Genomic DNA, 23,014 nt, shown 5'->3' with positions numbered 1-23,014 from the left:
ACCAACATGCTTATTAAACACAAACTAGAGGTAACTAGGGTTAACTTATGCTTCTTCTTAAACACATACTAGAGGTAACTAACGTTAACTAATGCTTCTTCTTAAACACATACTCAAGGTAACTAGTTAACTAATGCTTCTTCTTAAACACAGACTAGAGGTAACTAACGTGAACCAACATGCTTCTTAAACACATACTAGAGGTAACCGAGGTTAACCCACATGCTTCTGAAACGCATACTAGAGGCAACTAGTTAACCAACATGCTTCTGAAACCCATACTAGAGGTGACCAACCTTAACCGACATGCTTCTTAAACGCATACAAGAGGTAACTAATGTTGACTAGAGATTTGTGTAACTGTCTGTCTGTGTATCGGATGGTGTTTAGCTCTTCCCAGCCGAAAGAGACTGGGTTTGATTCGCAATGTCCGCAGTGCTAAAGTGACTGCGACACTGATCTCCTCTTTGTTTTCTACCGTTATTGTGTGTTGTGTGTCTGTATGTGTGTGCTTCTGTGTGCGTGCCTGTGCGTGTCTCTGTGTACTTGTCTCTGTGTGTGCAGGTGAACGGTGTGGACATCGCGGGGGTGGGTCAGGAGGAGTTGGTGTGCATGCTGCGCAGCACACGGCAGGGAGAATGTGTGTGTCTGGGGGTCCTGCGACAGGACGAGATGTTTCTCCCCCGGGAGCTGGTGAGGCCCAATAACTGCCCTCCACCTGCCACGCCTGACAGGCCTGTAGCCAATCGAATGGGTTTATTTAATTGACTTGATCTGGTCATGAACAAACCGATGAATGTGGCCACAACACATGCACACATCCGCACAGCAACGCGAACACACACACAGCAACGGAAGCGCACACACGCATACACGCATACACACGCACACGCAAACAATACTAAACCATGTATACCAAAACTACAACAAAAAGGGCAAAATTACGAAAACATGTCTGTCTTGCCTTGGCGATGCACGGCCTGGCTGCCAACTGGAGCGCAGATACAACTCTGAGCTTTGTCATGGCGACCAAAATACGATTAGCCATTCTCTTACCTATTTATATTGTATTTAAGGCATTTTGATCCCAAGGACTGCTGACCATTAATCAGTGTGAGTGCTGAACTTGACAGTATCTTATAAAAGCTTTCCTATCCCCGTTGCCTTTCTCCTAACTGATAATCTATATTTGGATCAATAAACTCTTTTTAACCTGCTCTGCTGCTCTCCTGTCTTTGTTTCTTCTCTTTAATAAGCTCTTAATGCATGTAAAGCCCCACTTGAACGCACACACAGATCTTAACCACGGCTGTCTCTTTAGTATACATAGCCATCTATTTCCTCACAATTTCTCTATACGATCGCTTTAAAACAATCCCCATTCCATTATTAAACTCTCTCGCCCAATTTCACTATTCAACTATCACCCAACATCTCAACTGATATTACTCACCCCGTTTGACTAATAAACAGTTTCCCTCACCCCATTTCACCAATAAACTGTCTCTCTCACCCCATTACAATATTAAACTATCTAACTTACCCCATTTCAGGATTAAACTTTCTCTATCTCCCCATCTTCATTCATGGATTGTCCCTCTTTAAAGAGTTGGCCTTATTGACCAGACTCCTGCTGGGCCGTTCGATCTGCCCCCTGCAGTTTGTGGCTGAGTCAGCATTTGGCAAGCAGTGGTCTCTGTTTAAGCATGCCGTTGTCAGTGTGCTAAGGTATTCAGAGGACAAGCTTTTACTTTCATGCCCTTGACATTTGGGTGCCATTTGCACATTTGGGCACTTCCTGTAGCATTGACAGCATTGTCAATACAGGCAATGCACTGAAGGACGACCCGTTGGTCATTTTTCCCTGCTGAATCTGCTCTTGTCATTTCCTCCCTTATCACTCACTACCTACTCCTTTCCATGTTCTCCTTCTGTTTTCTCAACGGTTTCCCCTGAGTGACCCTGTCTGCGTGTCCTTTACCCTGCAGGATACTTATCTTTCTCTCTGTCTTTATCCTCAATGACCCTGTCTGTCTGCCTGTCTGCCTGTCTCTACCACGAATGACCCTGTCTGTCTTCCTGTCTGTCAGCGACCGTCATCAGCTTGCTCTCTCTGCTCTCTCTCTGCTCTCTTTCTGCTCTTAACCAACCATTTGTGCGAAATGCCACCAAAAAGACTCCTACTTAAACACATGCACACGCACACACACACACACACACACACACACACCCGCACATGGCGTACAAACCCACCCATACACGCGCACACGAACACAAACACAGCCGACATCCCCACAGGAAGCTGTGTTTCCCTGGACAGGATCTCAAGTTTTTTTTTGTACCTGCGTGTGTGTTGTGTCTGACAGCCTTTTTGGACCCCGTGTTCAAGGTCGCTGGAAGAATTTTATTTGAGTGAATTCCAAGGCCACTGCCTCAGCATGTGTCCTCCATTTCCTATCTTACTTCCTGTTTTCTGTCTGCTCTTCCTCCGGGCCCTGACGGCTCCAACCAGCCCTGAGGCGTTGTGATCTAGTCTGGTTCTTCTCATTAGTACTAGTAGCTGAAGTGCAAGTGCATCAGTATGACTTATAACGATTGAGTCATTTGGCAGATGTTGTTATCCAGAGCCACTGACAGTGAATTCAGGGACATGTCTTCAGGGAGCAGGCAGGAGGTGTCAGGGCCTCTCACTCTAGGATGACTACAGGTTAGACCGCATACATTGAGAATCAAACCCTGAACATTTTGAAAACCTTAACCGCTATACTATATGTACGCAAACTGGTTTTCAGGGTCACTAAACATTGATGAAAAAATGATGCACACAGTCTTAACTATATTTCTAACTGTTAAATAAACAGTTGGAAATGTATTATACACAAAAGTGATTGTTGATAATCCATCGTGGCATAGCGTCCTACTTTATTTTTTCGTAACGATTTAAGATCGCAAATTCACTGATGAAAAGGTCAAATAACATACAAACGTTATCCCTGAACGCATATTTACACCTGGACCAAGATAAATAGTTTGGCCACCTGCTCTTTGGTCAATACTGTTCCGAATCTGAAATTAGCATATCGCTCCCAGAAAGTAGAACAGAGGAAGCCGAGAATATACCATTTGTTCAACTTTTATTATACTTATATTCCACCCCCTGACTACTTCTGGTTCTCCACACTGTTATATGCAGATATACTCCGCTAATCAAAGCTTCTTGAAGGAGATGTAAATTTGTGTGATATACTGCATTAATGTAATCTGACCTCGAAACGCTGATGACATCAGCACGTTTCCATCAATGTCGTGGCGCAACTTCACACGCTCAATAATGGAATACATTACTCGTAACTTTGTTAAAGTTTAGACCCAGAGTCTCCGGTTCACAGAGTTCCTATTCGTATATTTCTCTAAAGTTGTCACTATACCGGAAACAGCAGATCCCTTTAGTCCAGTATTGTAGTAATATGTGTTATGGTAATATGTAGAGTGGAAGATTTCCCAGGATATTCACCTGGCCTTCTCTTTATTTAGATACATTTAACTAGGGTTAGGTAAGTGTGTTGTGCGTGTGTGTGTGCCCTGCTATGTGCGTTTGTGAGCATGTGTGTGTGTGTGTGTGTGTTGATGTGTGCGAGTTTGTGTGTACGTGCAAGCGTGTGTGCGGGTACACGTCTGTGTATGTTTTCCTGCCAGCCTTACAGTGTGTTGAGGTCTGTAAACTTATTTTGTGGGTATTTGTGTTTATGTCTGTAGGGGCATGTGTGTGTCAGCAGTGTTGTGTGAGTGTGTGCGTGTGTATCATTAAGGGAACGCATTGTGTTTCCCATCCTCAGTATTCTCCAAGCTTTAAGTCGACTTCAAAGGCTGACGTTCCCGGTGGAGCCCCGCTTGGGAGATCAGGACTGTCTCACAGACAGTGATGTGAAGTTTCCCCACAATCTCGGCTGTAGCGTCATCGTTTTGTTCTGCTGTTTTCCTACACAACAGCCGTCCTTTTTATTGTGTGGGTCGTTTTATCCCTGTTTAAAGTTCACTTTAAGACAGTGGCAATACGCAGACCAGTAGTTTCAGGTGGAAAAAGTCACGTCATTGCGAGTTGTTTCCGAGCCTTGGTTCAATATGGTTAATAACAACAAATTATTAGAAACGTACCCCTTCTTTTTATATCCGCACCGTATTCACTCATGTTATTAAGGAAAACAAATGCGAACACGTGCACTGACCGTAACTATAATGAGGAATATTGTCACATGTATGAAATAGGATCTGACAGGTTTAATTATTCCCTGGTGACCCTGCTTCCCCTCCACAGTTTAGCCCTGCCGTCTATATTAGCCGTGGGACAGGCCAATCTAAAGATGAACCCATCAACATTAGCTCCTTGCAGTCCTCTCATTGCTTCCTACTGCTCCCGGGGCTCCACAATGGTCGTATAACCAGATCATCCCGTCTGTCCTGCTGGAGGGCAGGGGGCCAGAGATGGATACTTCCCAGTCTCTTTCGGCTGGGAAGAGCTAAACACCATCCTATACACATGGACCGGTCGTTCAGTACCTTGTTGGTTTGCTGTTTACTGGAAGAAGGTTTGATCCAGAGAGATTTACAGCTCATTTTAGAGACGTGTCATTAAGCACAAATAGGCTTGTCTAAGTGCCATCTTCATGGATGTCTGCAGGCTCTAGATGTTGGGGCATCTAATCATACACAGGAAGTGTTTATTGTTGTCTATAGTTGAGGTATAAAGTATTGTTTAACTATGACTACAGTTAGAGTAAAAATATTGTTTAATTAAAGGTATAAATCTTATATTTCCTGACCATACATCCTAGAATATGTAAGGGATAATCACAGAGAGGCAGGGCAATAAACAGTTTGATATGCCCGGCTCGTGGATAGCTTACCGCCCGAGAGGAAGTCGAGGGTGGTGGTAACCTTCCACGAGCCAGGAATAAAACAATTCAAATACTAAATATATTAAATGTATACTCTGTTAAAGTTCATCTCCCTGAAAAAGTAGTCCCCTTTAATTACAATCAATCAAACATGTTTTGGACACCTCGAAGGGCATTATCCCGCTTATACCATGGTCACTTGCCAAAGAAAATAAATTAGGATCATTCATTTATATTTTCATGCGTTTTACAATCCAAAAAATACGTTTTTCACATGCCATAATTTAGTTTCCCTGGTAACGTAAGGCTCTTATGCAACGGAAACGTTGTTCACTCCTCCAGTAAATAGGACGGACCTTAGCTACGACTTGGCAACGGGAGGTATTCTAGTCCGCAGAGCTATAAGCCAGAGAGCTAACGTTATGGATTGTACGTATTTATAATTCAGAATTCGTCCCAGCCTTTAAACCACAGATACTCTAGGGCTATAGCATATAACCACGTTGTCTGATTAAGTTTAATCCATTTTTCACAATTTACCAGCTCTCGTTTTGAAGAATAATCACCGCGCCATTCGTTTCAATGGGAATCGCAACGGTCTTTACTTTCAACATAAAGTGTACATATTTATAATTTGAAATTCGTACCAGTCTTTATACCACAGATACTCTAGGGTCTTTAACATATAACCGCGTTGTCTGATTACAGTTTAATTCATTCTTCACAATTTACCAGCTCTCGTTTTGAATAATAATTACTGCGCCATTCGTTTCAATGGGAATCGCGATGGTCTATTCTTTCAACATTAAATGTACATATTTTAACTTGAAATTCATCCCAGCCTGTATACCACAGATATCATTTGGTCTATACTAGCATATAACCGCGTTTTCCGATTACAGTTTAATGCATTTTTCACAATTTACCAGCTCTCGTTTTGAAGGCTGAAATACAAGCGGCATATTGATCTACTATTTGATGACGCTGTGCTCACTCAGTCAGCAGCAAGTAGAACGACAAGACAGTGGGCAACCTGCCGGGTTTAGGCCCTCCTCCCAGCCAATCAGAATCATGCATTCTTAAATGAAGTAGTAGAATAAGGGGAAATAATTCTCAGCCTGGGCAATTGGAGGTTAAATCAACAATAATGCATACTCTGATTCTGGGGAATAGAGTATGCATGTGTGTTAGTGACCACATTATAGTAACCAATGGAAGTAATGAATAACAACCAGTTGTTATTCATGTCCCTTGTGTTGTGGTGCTACTGCTGTTTCCCCGAGAAAAGTTTGGCTGGAGAATTGGACAATTTTAGTTGCCAAGCAACAGGGTGCCCCTTTGTACTCTTTGAAGTTTTGGTAAACGATGTCTCCCTTTTGTTGACATTTAACATTTAAAGATCTAAAACCCTGAGTAATTTAGAGTAATACCAGGATTTTTTTTTTATTAAATTGGTCAATTTAGAACATAAAATATGAAACCTTTTGAGTTGGCGGACTGGATTAAAAAGATTACCCGCCATAATTCTCTGCATGACTATAAATCACCTTTAACATTTTTGGGGGGGACCATTTAAAGGGTTTTAACCGTTTAACTGCCGCCATTTCAAGAGAGGAAATATTACAGGATTTTTTAAAACTATTAGTAAGTGGAAGTTAGGCGACTAATCTCTCACTCTCTCTCTCTCTCTCTCTCTCTCTCTCTCTCTCTCTCTCTCTCTCTCTCTCTCTCTCCCCTTACTGAGAGGCAGCAGTGATGAAACGATGGGAGGAGGGTGTCTCTCCTCCTCTATGTCTCCTCTTCTCGTCCCTCATCCGAGTTCACCATCTGCTGCTGTCTGCTTAATGTCTCTTTTTCTTTTTCTTTACCCCGCTATACACACACACACACACACACACACACACACACACACACACACACACACACACACACACACACACACACACACACACACACACACACACAACACACATGTACACGCACGCACACACACATATATATAGAAACACACAAACACACGGACACAAACACACGGACAGACCTGAACCCAGCTAAAGGCATTTTTCTCACTTATTTCTTTCCTAACAACAACAAGTTTCCACCTGCTGTGTTGGCTAGGGACTTAAAACACAATTACAGTTTAAAAACAAATGGTGATCTTTGCTAGTTCCCTACATTCAACACACACACACACACACACACACACACACACACACACACACACACACACACACACACACACACACACACACACACACACACACACACACACACACACACACACACGCACACATGTCCCACCTACGCTTAGCACAGTGGCGGGAGCTGGGAAGTGTGGAAACAATGTGATAAACCATGTTCTTGTGAAATTGCTGTACCGTGGACACAATGAATTACAATTAGCGAGTGTCTTCTTCATTTACCTCCATGCAACAGGCTGTTAATACCAGGGTGGTTTGCATTCACGGACATCCAAAGGAACATTATGTGTTGGGGAAGGGGCGACGGAGCCAACCTTTCTGCGGAAGGTTTCTGCCGTCAGCTGAGACTGGCAGAAACACGTATTTTATGTGTGTTTTTGTAATTGATGGTATTATTTTAGGGACGATAACATTTACACTAAATGGCATAGACCCTTATGTTCAAGATCATACAGAGAAGATACTAACACGTCAAAAAGAAAATACCTGATTGTGTGTGTGTGTGTGTGTGTGTTTGTGTGTGTGTGTGTGCGCGCGCGCATATCATACCATCACCAATGTCACTGCAGTCACTCCATAGGATCCCCCATCTGTTAGTCCTTGGCAGTTTGGATTTCTTGCAGGAGCTGGATCCCATCTCTCTCTCTTCTCTCTCTTGCTCTCTCTATCTTTTCCTCCATTGCTCTGTCTCTGTTTCTCTCTCACTCTTTCGACATCTTTCTGCGTCTCTCTCCCCCCTTATCTCTCTCCCTCTGTCTCTCACTCTGTCTTTCTGTCCCTCCTCTCGCTCTACACCTCTCTTTCTCTCCCTCTCGCTCTACACCTCTCTCTCTCTCTGTCTCTTTGTTTACTGAGGGTTTATCATCTCTGTAGTTGCTGCTGTGTCTTAAAGCCCTTCCCAGCTGGAGCGAGTCACACACACACACACACACACACACACACACACACACACACACCTAGTCCTCCCGTGATGGCATAGCAGCAGCAGGCGGCAGCGACGCAGCCATCGTGTAGTGGGTTGGCGGAGGTCGTGACCTTTACAGATACGGGGAGACAGACAGGGCTGTCCCGGGCTTGGGGAGACGTGCGCTGGCAGAAGGCTGATTATGCAGAGATAACATTTACACGTTAATCAACAGAGAGGCCGCGGCGACGGCCCCTGCAGCTCCTCCTGTTCTGTCTGTGGGCTGCTGACGCAGACGCTGAAACCTCCTCACAGGAATTAATGAAGCCGCGAGGTCCAGAGGTCAAGGAGCCTGCTCGTATACATACATATGTTAACCCGTAATACGCTTATAAGGGCTGAGACGTCAGTGTGACGTCTCCTATTCAGATATAGATGAACTCTTACCATGCTTACTATGGAGGACACGTCAGTGTTATGTTTTACTTTTTTGTTTAAAGTGGAAAGGAAGCAATCAAATAAAACAGATGTCTATAGCACTAGTTTAATATTTCAATATACCATAAATACAAATAAAGTCAGAAATATGACCCGTTATTCAGAATAAAGCACAAACAAGTTGCATAAATGATAATGTTTTCAGCCTGTGCACCCCGCCATCTCTGTTTTCAGAATACGATGACGTCACGAGAATGGTTGGTAACATTCTATGTTGTTTACATAGCGGCTCATAGCCTCACTGGCAGTTTACTGCATCAACAAAATGGATATATATTGCACATTATATATATACGGTATATATATATACATATTTATTTATATATATGGAGGAAATAATGTGGAGGTGATAATGACTGACATCTCCCGGCTCTGCCCGTCCACAGGATGTTGTTTACAGCTATGAAAAGTAGTTAGGCAGCTGGGCTACCACGCTGCCTTACAGTTCGTTCATTTCATGATACATGTAATTGTCGTGCCATTTGGGTGTGCACATGAATATGCGAAAATAGTGCAACCGACGGTGTTTGCAAATGGATTATTTACGAAATCAATGGATTATTTTGGCGATGGATTAGAAATTAGCTAGTCTGCAAACAAGACAATCTTCAAACAGTGACTGTGCTCATTTCGCTGTTTCTCTAGTACTAGAAGCTAAGTTTACTAGAAGCTCTCGTTCCTCTGCCTGGCAAGCGCGCTTCTGCGCTCTTTCTCTGTGCATAAGAGCAGCGCCCCGGGTCCAATTTGACAGGTCTGTCCGTGTCTCCAGCACTATAGCCACTAAAATTTTAAATTTTTGGCACAGCATCTGGCTTCAGGCGATTGGTGGGACGGCAAAAGCTCCCTCTTCAATGTAATCAGCCTCTATAAAGTGGTCGCTACATACTCTCTGCCCTGATCCCATTCGGGGGCTCAGGCGTTTCAATGCAGCTAACCATCTTCGGAGCAGTTTAGGCTTCTTGACAGGAATGACATGGAAATGAACTATTTTACCGCTCTCTTTTACCCGAGAGAGAACAGCCAGGGGCAATACAAAATGACCCCCCCGTTCTTCTTCCAAGATTTGACATGTTTATTTGAAAGTCGTTTTCAACATGTCATTTTCCAGTGAATCTACGAATTTCAGGTTTAATGAAAATCCATGTATTTTCAAAAATTAAAAAGTCACCAAAAAATGGTCACAGTTCTCATTGCTTCATTTCCACTTTAAAAGTGCATTTAGAATGTATCGATTCCATTTTTATGTATATATTCTTTTCAATTCAAAGGGCTTTATTTGCATGGGAAAGATTGCGAAAGCACCTAGAAAGGATAATGGAAAGATTATACGAACCATCTTGTAAACAAAACAATTCAATCACATGTTGGATTTTACATTTATGGATTTATCACAGATGGATGATTCTACGTTCTACTGAAAGGAAACTCTGTACTGAACAGTACACATAGTTTTCTATGTTCGAAGACCTAATAGGGGTGTACTGTATGGAGGAACGATATACGTAGATAAATACTTACAGAAACATTCTTTATTTGTCTTTTTCTATTTTAAATCACACAATGAGTGGATCCCTGTCCTCAAAGACTGCAGACATAGGTGCAGTGTTCTGGTGGTCCCCAGAGGTTCCACAACTAAAGAGTGACTATCGACGCCTTAGGAACCATTAAACCACCATCCAGCGTCTACCAGTCCATAAAGCCCACCTCTAAGCCATCTGCAGCCCCCAGACAGGGGCCTGCTACACGGAGGTCATGTCCGTATTCCCCAGAATCGTGTCTTTAAGATTCCCTAGACGCCAACTCTGAAGAGACACACCGTCACGTCTCTGGCAATTACAATACACTAAAGAACACTGTGGTGCAGCACTTTCTCTGTCTGCCTTTCTGTCTGACTCACTCCCATCTCCAGCTGTCTCTACCTCTCTCGATCTCTCATCTCTATATCACGGTATCTCTCTCTTTATCTTCTCTTGCTTTTACCCAGTCGCTACATCTCTATCACGTCATCTTTCTCTTTCTCTGTCTCTTTTGCACTCAGTCGCTCCATCTCTCTATCAGATCTTTCTTTCTCTGTCTTTCACTCCATCTCTCTATCTGTCTCTACCTTTTACAATCCTCATCTCAATTATTATCATAGCATCTCTCTTTTATCTATCCATCTCTCTCTCTCTCTCTTGCTCCATTTCCCTTCCCACTTTATCTCGCTCTCTCAATCACTCCATCTCTATATATTGCTGGTGATGCAAATCCATAGGAATACAGATAACGCAATCATGGAACCAAAAACTGACTGGAACTTGCAACATAAATATACTTAACCGTATTCTAACATCTAATATATTTGAATCTTATTGAATCTTTTCTTATTTTTCCTCTCTCCTCTTTCCTCCTCCATCTCTTACTCCTACGTCCTGACTATCCTAGGTTGTTGTGTTGACAGTGCAGTGGTGGGACTGTGTGTGTTTGTCTAAGTGTGTTTGCGTCTATGTGTGTATATGGGTGTGTTCTCCAAGGTCGCAGAGCTGTACTTTTCTGCCGAGTAGTGGACTTTGAGACGGCTTAGCGGTGTTTAAAGCTTCCATTCCCGCCACCGACACAGGATAAACCCCACACTGCTGACACATGCACACACACATACACACGTACACACGCAATCGCACACACAAACGCACACACACACTAACTGACGCACACAAACACTGACACACACATGCGCATGCACACACACAAACACTAACAGCGACACACAACGACATACAAACGCATGATCAAAGATACATACACACATGCACACACACCCCCACATACACACACACTCATACACATGCACGCATGCACACGCATAGACACACAAACAAGATAAGAAATACTTTATTAATCCCAGATGGGAAATTAGGGATCATGCACACACACACACGCCAAGCAGACAGACATATATACATTTTGTCTATTTGGCTATACTGAGCCAGACATTTCTACTATACCTGGACCTAAATCTCTTAACAATAACATACTGACGAAACAGACACAAAAGTCTCTCTCATTCCCTCTCGCTTGTGCTCTCGCTCCAAAATTCTACCTAGTTATGCTCATCCTATACTACAGGTATTACACTATATGGTTGGTCTGCTCCCTCTTCGCACGCACACACACACACACACACACACACACACACACACACACACACACACACACACACACACACACACACACACAATCACACACACAATCACACACACACACACACACACACGCACAGTTCATCTGAGGGACCATTTCGACACCTCTCACACGGTTCCATCTCTGCCTGTGTCCGGGGTTGTCGACTATGCTTTCTGTTGTCCTGACAACCGAGGTGATGGGCTGGTCACCCGCTTCCTTGCAAGCACACACAAACACACACTAAAACACATTCACACACACACACGTCCATTTATGTTCTTACCATCCAGCATGCCGCCTTCATCTGTATCTTTGTCTTGACACGCTTTATAACTGTGTCTGTTCAATTTTAGTTTTCATATTCTTTTCGGGATTCTCACTCTCTTCCCCTCATCCTCCACCATCTCTCACTCCCATTTCCAATCTGTCCTTCTTTCAAATTCGTTTCTTAAAACATATCGGGGGTTCTCTTTGGTTAATCTGTAAATTAGTGTTGACTAGAGGTTCAACTTTAGGCATTTCTTGGGAAGAGAGGCACGATGAGAGAGGCCGTGGCCATTGTTTAATGTCAGTGGAACTGGGCCCAAGTGGAGGATTCAGGTGAGATTTAACTCAGGATTAAAAGGTTGAGACGCTTAATGTCAAGCGGATGAGAGCTTTCAGAGAGGCCCTTTTCCACTCTGCTGGAGGAACAAATGAACTGAACTGTGGGTTCCCTCCCCCCGCGCTCTCTCTCTCGCTCTCTCCCCCCCTCTCTCACTCAGTCTCTCCCTCCTCTTCCTCCTTATTTTTCTCTCACTCGCTTCCACCCCCTCTCTCTATCCCCCCTCTCTTTCTCTCGCTTTCTCCATCCCCATCTCTGCTCCACCTGTCTCTCCGCTTCCCCTATGCTCCCACAACCTCTATTTCCCTCTCTCCTCCCTCCTGTGATTCATCCTCTTACAAGCTCTCTCTCCAGCCCTCTCTCCCTTTCTCTAATTTATTCTCTCCTCCTCTCTCACCCCTTCTTTCTCGCCGTCCATCTCTGTTCACCCCCCTCCCTCTAGAAGTGAGAAGTAAAAGTACTAATTATAATTTGTTAGAATATTACAAATGTATTTTTTCGTCAAAAGATCCTATAAAATATGAAAACATGTCTCCCTCTACGCTCTCTCTCGCCCCCCAGAAGGAGGAGCCCTTGCGGACCCCCCCCCAGCTCCCGGAGGACGGCAAGGAGGAGCTGATGCTGGAGGTGGCCCTGAACGAGAGCGGATCGGCGGGCCTGGGGGTCAGCCTAAAGGGCAACAAGTCCCGACACACGGGGGCCGACCTGGGCATCTTCATCAAGTCCATCATACATGGAGGGGCCGCCTACAAGGTGACTACTCATAGTGTACTCCTGGTTATGATATATGAGATGTATAATATCATCCACTACAAGGAGACTACTCATAGTATACTCCTGGTTATACTATAGTATATTTAGGTATCATCCACTACAAGGTGACTACTCATAGTATAATAGCGCACGTCACTGTTGTAGAGTTGTACCAAGTATGTGTTTGTGTGTCTGCGTGCGTCAGGACGGGCGTCTGCGTGTCAACGACCAGCTGGTGGGGGTGAACGGGGCGTCGCTGCTGGGGCGGTCCAACCACGTTGCCATGGAGACGCTGCGGCGCTCCATGTCCCAGGAGGGCAACCTGAGAGGGACAATACAACTGGTGGTGCTGAGAGTACAGGTACGTACACACACACACACACACACACACACACACACACACACACACACACACACACACACACACACACACACACACACATACACACTCCAGACTCATGTAAATCGTTCGATGTGTATTCATGAAATGTGTTTGTGTGGAGAAAGACTGGCACATTGGACCAACACTAGACCACTTGAGGGTTAGTCTGACACAGATGGATGAAGTTAAAACAATAAATAGAGAAATACATAGAAATTGCCATCTGTTACTGAGTAGAGCTTGGACAAACACACACATATTCTATTATTTGCACTCGGTAGACGAAAATAGATATCTAGACATCTGAGTCACATTAGCTTGTTATCGCACAGAGACATGGCCCTCGCTTTTGACACATTCATAACATCTTAACCCAACCTGCATTACATAATGACATCATAACCTAGCCTATTGTTCATGACATCATAAACTAAGCTACAATACATAATGACGTCATAACCAAACCTAATGTTCATGACATCATAACCGTACCTTCTTTTCATCATCGCAACATAACTTAACCTTCTGTTCCTGATATCATAATCTGACCTACTGTACAGGTTGACATCGTAACCTTGCCGGTACATTCATAACATCATAACCTAACCTATGCCGATTCACAACATCTTAACCTTCTCTTCCCATAAGCTGACCTACTCTACATGACGTCATAACCTACCAAACACATTCATAGCATAAATCCTAACCTATGGTACTTAATCAGATCATAACCTAACAAACTGTTTATGACATCATAATATAACCTACTGTCCATCATGACATCACTGCCTAACCTACTGTTCATGACATCAGAATTTAACCTACTGTCCATCATGACATCACAACCTAATCTACTGTTCAGGACCTTATATCATTACATTCTATACATCATGACATCACAACCTAACCTACTGTCCATGACATCATAACATCACCTATTATACATGATGACGTCATAACCTAAGCTACTGATCATAATGACATCATAACCTGTATCTATACATATAATGTATATAATGACAGCATTACCTTACCTACTTTGAATCATGATATCATATACAGACAGTATAAACAATGAACTCACAACCTAACCTACATCATAACAGCCTAACCTAAACCTACTGCAAAAGAAATTTCTATGTCTGCTCTCTCTGACCGTGCAGAAAGAACATTAACACTTCAGCCATTCAAATGTGTGTGTGTGTGTGTGTGTGTGTGTGTGTGTGTGTCTGTGTGTGTGTGTGTGTGTGTGTGTGTGTGTGTGTGTGTGTGTCCTTGACTGAGCTGGTAGCTCTCTTTCAAAGGAAGTGATACACAATCTTGCTCACAATGGAGCCCAGACTGTTCTTTTTTCAGCATTTCTACAAAGCCTAGCATGCACTGACAAATACACACACACTGGCGCATAGGATAATGCGGGCACACACACATACACACCTTTTCATTTGAATGGCTCAGGTGTGAACACGGTTCTCTCTCATCTCCTGTTAGTGGTGCTGGAGTGGACTCCTACTCCAGTTGGGATGGAGATGTGCACTTAATACCACGCGAGCACACCTGCAAATAGAGAGAGGGAGAGAGAGAGAGAGGGGGAGAGAGAGAGAGAGAGAGAGGGGGGCAGGCTGGCTCACCAACAGGGGCGTCCGTCTCAGAGTGTCGGAGAGTTAAGAGAGGGATGGAAATGGAGAGTGAGGGATGGAGGGAGGTACATAGAGAGAGATGGCGAGAGAGGGGAGGGGTTGGAGCCCTGTGCGCCAGACTTTAATGTAGGGTTGATCTGTAGGTATGCGTGTGTGGATCTGCTACGGGGAACCGACCACCCAGCAGACAGGGCAGCCTAGAGCAGCCCGGGTGTAGGCAGGTGGAGTGGGGGGCCATGAGGAGGCTGAGCAGGGTAGAGCACCAACCCCCCCCCCCCCCCCCCATTCATCTCTCCTCCTCTTCCTGATGCTCAGCGAGGATGAAAGGCAGGAAGGATAAGAGACAGGTCGCCCTAAAAGCCTTCTATTGGCTGGGCGAGCGGGTGCTCTTATCGGCGGGAAAAGCCCCGCTTTTGTCTTCCCTCCCGTCTGCTCCTTCTCCCCCTTCTCCTCTGTTCTCTTTTTATTCGGCCTGTGAGCCTCCATCCCAACTCTCACACATACAGACACACGCAAACATTCACGCCAACACACACGCAGGCCCGAACGCACACGCACCCAATGCTCCTCTGGTCTCTACTCCTTACTCCTGCAGTCTGCTCCTTCTCCCGAATCCTGGTCCTGCTCCTCGGGAGTCCTCAATGCTGGTCTTTTGTTGCTCTTTTCTGCTCAGAAGCCTGTTTTAGTCGCGAGATGAGCTCTCAGATAAATCACTCACCCGCGCACACACTCACACACACCCTCGCGTGCACCACAGACTAAACCCCCACAGGGGTGCGTGTGTGTTTAGTTGAGGACATTGACAACCTCGCAGGTCGTGAGAATCTCAAGTCCCCCGTGAATCCTTCACCTCAGTCCTTCATCACCCTTTGTCCTTTAAATCTCCCTCTGTCTGTCTCCTCTTTCGCTCTCTCGCCCACTCTCTCTCGCTCCCTCTCCGTGTTTCTCTTTGCTCGGGCAGCCTGTCTGACAGCAGCGTGTATGAATGGAGAGAGGGAAACAGGGCCAGGCTCTGGTCACACAGGGTTTGGCTGGGGGGGAGACACAGAGAGAGAGAGGGGGAGGGAGGGAAAATAGTAGACATGTCCGTAGAGACGAGAGGAAACTAGATTTGACAGACCCAAATCCCTCCACCTCCTAAGTCTCTTCCTGTCCGTCTGTCCGTCTGTCCGTCTGTCCGTCTGTCCGTCTGTCCGTCTGTCTGTCCTGCTGCCTGCCTGCCTGCCTGCCTGCCTGCCTGCCTGCGTGTACTGACTAAATGGAGAGGAAGAATCATGTAAACGATAGGATGAATAGATAGATGGGCTCAAGAAAGGTATTGAAGCAGTTGATAACACAACCATGGCTTTCACAATCCCAGTCTCCATACCGACGTATCCATCATCATTTTCCCTAATAGCAGTGTTGTTTCTGTTTCTTCTCTATCAGGATCAGCACGGCATTTCATCCAACCGCTCGTTTGACAGCACACACGGACTTCCCGGATTGGCCAACCAGACCAATGGCACTGCCCACGCGCACATGATCAACAACAGCCTCTACTCCTCTGACGGTGAGCTAATAATTAGCAATCATGCAGAAATTGGTTGTTGATGTGTTATTTACCGTAAAATGTCCCCAACCGTTGATGACGCAATGCTGTCGAAAAAGCCATCGCTCTGTTTGATTTAGCTGCCTGCTATTGGCCAGGATTTAATCACATCGACGCACAGCACAATAATGAAACTCCTCGATATAATCGGGGTTCAGCTCCACCAGACCTGCCTGATAGAGGAGTAAGAGAAGGAGATGACCTGGGGGGATCTAGTTCACACTGGATATGGGTAGTTGGTCTTTTGATCTATTCTATAGATCAGTGGTTCCCAACCTTTTGACTTATGAGGTTTACCACTCAATTGTCATTAAGAACTTTTGTGATCCACCTCATATGCAAACGCTAAAAAAAAGATAGAGCCCATGCAGTGGCTGGTGTGAGCCAGCGAGGCACGCTGCCTTTCTATATAAAACATCCCGGTTTATATAGAATACACAAACAAACACAATGGGGATCAATGGGGAAAATTCAACTGGAACACAAATGATGCACAAAGCCACCCTATTTTTTTATATTAATTAGCCATTACACTCTCACTCTAACTTCTACTGAACAATATCAATATTTTATAATATATTTTTTCATATTAATTTATCTTATTACTTTTTATTTTTTTCTATTATGGTCAATTGGTCTAATTTGAGAATTAAATCCCACAGGCCCCGTGCAGTACCCTGGTGTGCCAGGGTACTGCACCAGTGGTAAGATGACCATGGGTTGAAGAACAAGGCTATAGATTACCCCCTCCACCCCTGTAGCGGCCATATCCTGTAAATGATATACCGTGAACCGGCTCCATTTCCATTGAGATGAAATGGAGCATGTAGATGTAGAAAGGGGAATTTCAACGTGCATCATATATTCTATAAAACATATATTACCTACTGGGAGGCATCAAAGGAGAGCAGAGTTAAGTTAAGCAGGGAACAGGTTTCCTAATGTGGAACAATTAGCGTAATGTTGTGGAGATGAAACGAGCTGAGAACACGAACAATACGCAGACAGAAGACATACTTTGTTTCATAATGCTCCATATTAATGAGAGCGCTGCCGTTGCCATTTCCTCCTCTCATTTATACATATATTTCTGACTCGCAATCACTTTTTCTTCCTTTCTTTATTTTGTTCTTTCATCTTTTCTACTTGCTTTCATCCTTGCTTTCATCCTCTCTTTGGCTCTTTCTTTCTTTCCTTCAAGGTAGCAGTGTTCGTTTTTGCTGAGTTTGGAGCTATTTCGGTTCAGTTCGTTCATGTATTCCATTGTACCTCCCTCCTTTCTCTCTCTCTCTCGCTCTCTCTCTGTTTATCTGCAACTCTTCCTATCCCTGCTGGTAACTGTCTTGTTTATTCATGTGTTCAAGGTTGCTTACTGTGTTGTGTGTGTGTGTGTGTGTGTGTGTGTGTGTGTGTGTGTGTGTGTGTGTGTGTGTGTGTGTGTGTGTGTGTGTGTGTGTGTGTGTGTGTGTGTGTGTGTGTATTGCCATCTAGGCCTTACGTCTGGTTGTGTGTGTTGTATAATGGGATCTATTAATACAGTTGTTGTTTGGTTTACGAGTATTTCGGTAACCGTATTGCGTGTGTGTGTGTGCGTGTGTGTGTGTGTGTGTGTGTGTGATCTCACCGAGTCTGGTAAACACCCTGACCTCGAATACACAGAGCTGTTCAAATTCACCTCTGCTTGCATAAAGAGTGAGCGTGTGTGTTTTTGGGTGTGTACATGAGCCGGTTCCCCGTTCCGATGCTTATCATCCGACCGACTCCCTGATGAATTAGTTTAGATTCAAAACAGCACTATGTCATGGCAAAAGGAAAACTATGACACCAGTCTAATACGATTTTGAAAGAGAAGGCATTAGTTGAATGATTGGTTGAGAGTGTATGAAAGCAGGCGTAACCCATCCCTGTCTTCTCGTTCATTCTTTCCTCCAACGTTCTTCCAATTCTTTCACCTTTTCTTGTCCTTATGCACCCCTTTCTCCCCCTCTGCCGCAGCCTGGTAACCCTTCTTTATTCATACATTTGACTCTGTAACCGTTATGAACCTGTTTGACCATATTTGTCATTTTTGCTCTGAATACTGATTGGCTGTGTGTCTGTCCCCAGTGACCAATGGGAGTTACTCATACATGGACGATGAAGAGGATGAAGAGCTGTCTCATCGGGAACATGACCTCACACACGGACACTACAGGTATGTGTTTGTGTGCGTGTGTGTGTGCGTTGTACATAAGAATATATTCACTGTGTTTGTGTGTGTGTGTGTGTTCTTTCCTCCAGGGAGCCGTCCCTCTCCCCCAGCCTGCGGGGTCTCTCCTACCCGACCCCCATGCCACTCGACGTGGCCCAGACGCCCACCAGTCCCCAGCCCCAGCGGCAGTACCAGCACGTCAAGGCCTCCAAGAGCATGGACCTGGGTACGAGTGCCCCCGAGAGCCAGCAGCAACCCGGTGGGACACGGTTCAGTACCTCCGCTGCATGGCTCTCTGGAGCTCAGCGCACTGACCCTGCATGGAGGACTGGCTGGCTCTCTGTAATACAGTGCTGCACGCTCGTGGACACATGTGAACGTGTGCCTGCGCACATGCTAGCACACACACATACGTTCAGGCATGCAGACATGCTAGCACACACACGTTCAGGCGTGCACACGCGCACACATGTACATGTAGGATCTACACAAGTAGTTGGATGTAAACACAAACGCGCACATTTACACAAACGTACAAACTGCGTTTCTCTCTCTCACACACACACACACACACACACACACACACACACACACACACACACACACACACACACACACACATACATACAAAACCACACAAACAAGCGCATGCACTAAAAAATGCACCTCAACTAACGGTGGTGAGAAGGACGGCAAAATTACAATGCTTATTGTTTGTTTGTTCGTCTGAATTCATGCATTTGTGTGCCATGCTAGTGTGCTTTATTTTGTTGAAATTGTGTGATTAATAAAGTCTCATTACAGAATAACCATTATTTTGAATAAGGAATATCACTTAACAATTGGAATAATTCAGCAAAACTGCCATGGCGCGCGAGCGCGTACACACACACACACACACACACACACACACACACACACACACACACACACACACACACACACACACACACACACACACACACACAGTAAATGAGGAAGCCAGCTGATGTAGGCACATAGCAACCACACAGCACCAGTTTGCCACATGTGCTATGCTGCTGAGGTAGTCAGGGTGGTTAGCCACACACACACACACACACACACACACACACACACACACACACACACACACACACACACACACACACACACACACACACACACACATGCATACGCACACACACACACACGCATACCACAGCCCATTGAGACACATGGCCTCTCCACTAAATAGTTTTCTATTGAGGAACACCAATAACCGACATTAGTATGTGTGTGTGTGTGTGTGTGTGTGTGTGTGTGTGTGTGACAGAGTTAGTTGCTGTTTCGTGGGGTTAGGACCTCGCGTAACGAAAAGTTATTAGAACTAGGTAGGAAGGGTGGGGGGAATTAAGTGAGACGAATGGTCTGATAAATACTGCGAGAGAGAGAGGGAGGGATGGAGGGAAGAGAGGGAGACATTAGATAAATACAATAAGTTAACGACAACTTTAGGGAGAGGAAAATGGATCGAAAGCAAAAAAGAAAGCTGTTGAAAAGCAGAGAAAAAAACATTTGTTGGAAACAGTTTGCAGTATCAAGAACGGGAGTTCTGCCAGTGTGTGTGTGTGTTTGCCTGCGGGCCGGATCTGTGTGTGTTTGTGTGTCAGCTTGTATTAACTTCAGTGTTTTTTCCTCTTGTCTTAGTGGCAGATGAGAGCAATGTGGGGTCCCTGGTGAGCAACCAAACAGGTGAGTCACACAAATACACACAGACACACACGCACACACACTGAACACACACACAAACGCACACCGAACACACACATACCACACACACACACACACACACACACACACACACACACACACACACACACACACACACACTGAACACATACATACACACTGATCACACAAACAAACACACCCACACACAAACACACACTCAGTTAGACACACAAAATCCACATTCACATGGGGTAACAAATTGCTGTTAAATTATTCCATCCATCTTGATCAGCCGAACCAGGTTTCTTTCAGGACAGAAACAGAAACTGTCTAACTACCGTCTCCGGGGACCCGAACACACAACACAGGGTGGGAAAAAGACAAATGAAAGACAAGGAGAACAGATGGAAAGAGGGAAAGAAAGATGTGATGGATAGCGAGAAGGGGCTCTGTGATTAAACCGCTGTCGTCTGGAATATTCCATATTTCTCCAGCTCTCTCTCTCCCTCCAATATTTGTTAAGAGTTTCTTTACATCATATCTTCTCTTCATTAGACCTCTATTTGTCTCTCTTTGGCTATTCATGGCTCGCGCACTGGCAAGATGCAGAAACAAACACACTCACACACACACACACACACACACACACACACACACACACACACACACACACACACACACACACACACACACACACACACACACACACACACACACACACACTCCAGTAGTTCCTTTCCAAACCCCTTTCTGTCCACTTTTCCCCCCCTCCCTTCCCCTCTCCTCCCCTCCCCTCTCTTCTCCTCTCCTCTTTACCTCCATCTCTAAGCCAATCCTTCGTTCTAACAAAGTGCAAATGAAAGCTGAAGTGACCTATATGGGGAGAGATAGAGAACTATAGAGGGAGACATCCACCAGCATTAAAAACAGCTGCCCTTATCAGCCAGCATTTATTTCTACTTTAAAGTTTCCTATCCAACTTTTTATATTTGCCCGCTTGACCTTGAAGTGTATCCTCCACTCAATTTGTATTGGACTCTCTCTCTCTCTCTCTCTCTCTCTCTCTCTCTCTCTCTCTCTCTCTCTCTCTCTCTCTCTCTCTCTCTCTCTCTCTCTCTCTCTCTCTCATGTCTTCCACATGCTCCCTCTACCTTTAAAATCGGTCTGCCTGCATCACACTCACATGCACACATGCGCCCGCACACACACACACACACACACACAGGCACACTGGTGTGATTCATAAGAGGAGCTGAGACCGTACGATGACATAGGCAGAGGGATAGCCACATATAGGGATGGATGAAATGAAAGACCTATAGAGATAACCCCCTCATACCGTGCATTATGAATGCTGCCATAACACAAGGATCCCTGAGAAGGGATCTGGGCTGTGTTCCAGCGCGGTTCCGGTGCACACGTGCGACTCCACGGGCTTGCAGAACCCTAGCGACCGCACAGCAACGCACGCCTAGCAACCCAGCGGCCTCAGCGCAATCTGGAAAACATTACGCTGGCGTCCAACCCGCTCTCCTCCTTGTACTGCTCCAATATAATTTAAATATATACGTATATGCACACATATATGGGTGTGTGGTGGATTGGGCTTCTGGGCAGCTGCGTGGAGTGGGAGAGAGGAGGGGAGGGTAAAGAGATTGAGGGGAGAGAGGAGGTGAGGGAGAGAGAGGGGAATGTCGAGGGAGAAAGAGAGACTGGGGGGGAGAGAGGGGAGAAAGAGGGAGAGAGGAGAAAGGGATGGGGGGAATAGCAGGGGGAAGGAGAGGTAGAGAGTGTGAAGGGTGAAGGGTGAGAGGGGAGGGGTGGGAATCTGTTAAGAAAGAGTAGTTATGGGAAATCTGACTACGTTTAAAGTACTGGACTTTCCCTCCACACCGCAAGAGAATGCGTGCTTAGAAGCACACACACACACACACACACACACACACACACACACACACACACACACACACACACACACACACACACACACACACGCACACACGTGCGCACCTACTTCTCGGTTCAGTAATGGAAAGGCAGCATTAGTGTTTGGAAAATGTGAACGTTGTCAGGCTTGGTATTATTTTATAATGGTGCCATATCTGAGATGCCAGCAGTCTAAATTACAGTTACGGTTAGTGGAGTGTGTGCGCATATGTTGAAATATCTGTGGCTTTCTGCATGTCTGCGGCAATGCATGGCCTGTGTGTATAGTTGTGTGGCTTGCTGATCGCGTAAAAGCGCATGTGTGTGTGTGTGTGTCCGTGCTCGTGTGTCTGTTATAGAGATATCAATGCGCTCAAGACTGCACCAAAATCTACATAGCAAAATAATATGCGGCATCACTCCGACATTGAAAAGAAATAAAATACTCCAAAGTCCATTTCACTTGAGATTGGAAACATTACAAGAACTATTGAGACGATACCAACCGGAGACAGACACAGACAGACAGAAACATGCAGAAACAGCATCAGCGCTTATGTCTCAAACGATGACTT

General features: G+C 45.0%; 1 protein-coding gene across 4 annotated transcripts in view; it reads left to right on the top strand.

The window, feature by feature from the left end:
* pard3bb (par-3 family cell polarity regulator beta b) overlaps positions 1–23,014 on the top strand; it is a 190,529-nt gene that overhangs the window by 74,179 nt on the left and 93,336 nt on the right. For 3 of the 4 annotated variants that reach the window (XM_030343176.1, XM_030343177.1, XM_030343180.1), the window contains 7 exons: positions 565–693; positions 12,826–13,017; positions 13,223–13,378; positions 16,468–16,591; positions 18,737–18,824; positions 18,911–19,080; positions 20,490–20,534. In XM_030343176.1, the coding sequence (XP_030199036.1) occupies positions 565–693; positions 12,826–13,017; positions 13,223–13,378; positions 16,468–16,591; positions 18,737–18,824; positions 18,911–19,080; positions 20,490–20,534 (904 nt within the window). The remainder of the gene's footprint in view (positions 1–564; positions 694–12,825; positions 13,018–13,222; positions 13,379–16,467; positions 16,592–18,736; positions 18,825–18,910; positions 19,081–20,489; positions 20,535–23,014) is intronic. The other variant, XM_030343178.1, reaches the window with a different exon arrangement.

The sequence above is a fragment of the Gadus morhua genome, chromosome 20 (assembly GCF_902167405.1).
Source record: "Gadus morhua chromosome 20, gadMor3.0, whole genome shotgun sequence".
Lineage (NCBI taxonomy): Eukaryota > Metazoa > Chordata > Actinopteri > Gadiformes > Gadidae > Gadus > Gadus morhua.
Note: the sequence above shows the minus strand (reverse complement) of the source record. Positions and strands in the feature narration are given on the sequence as shown.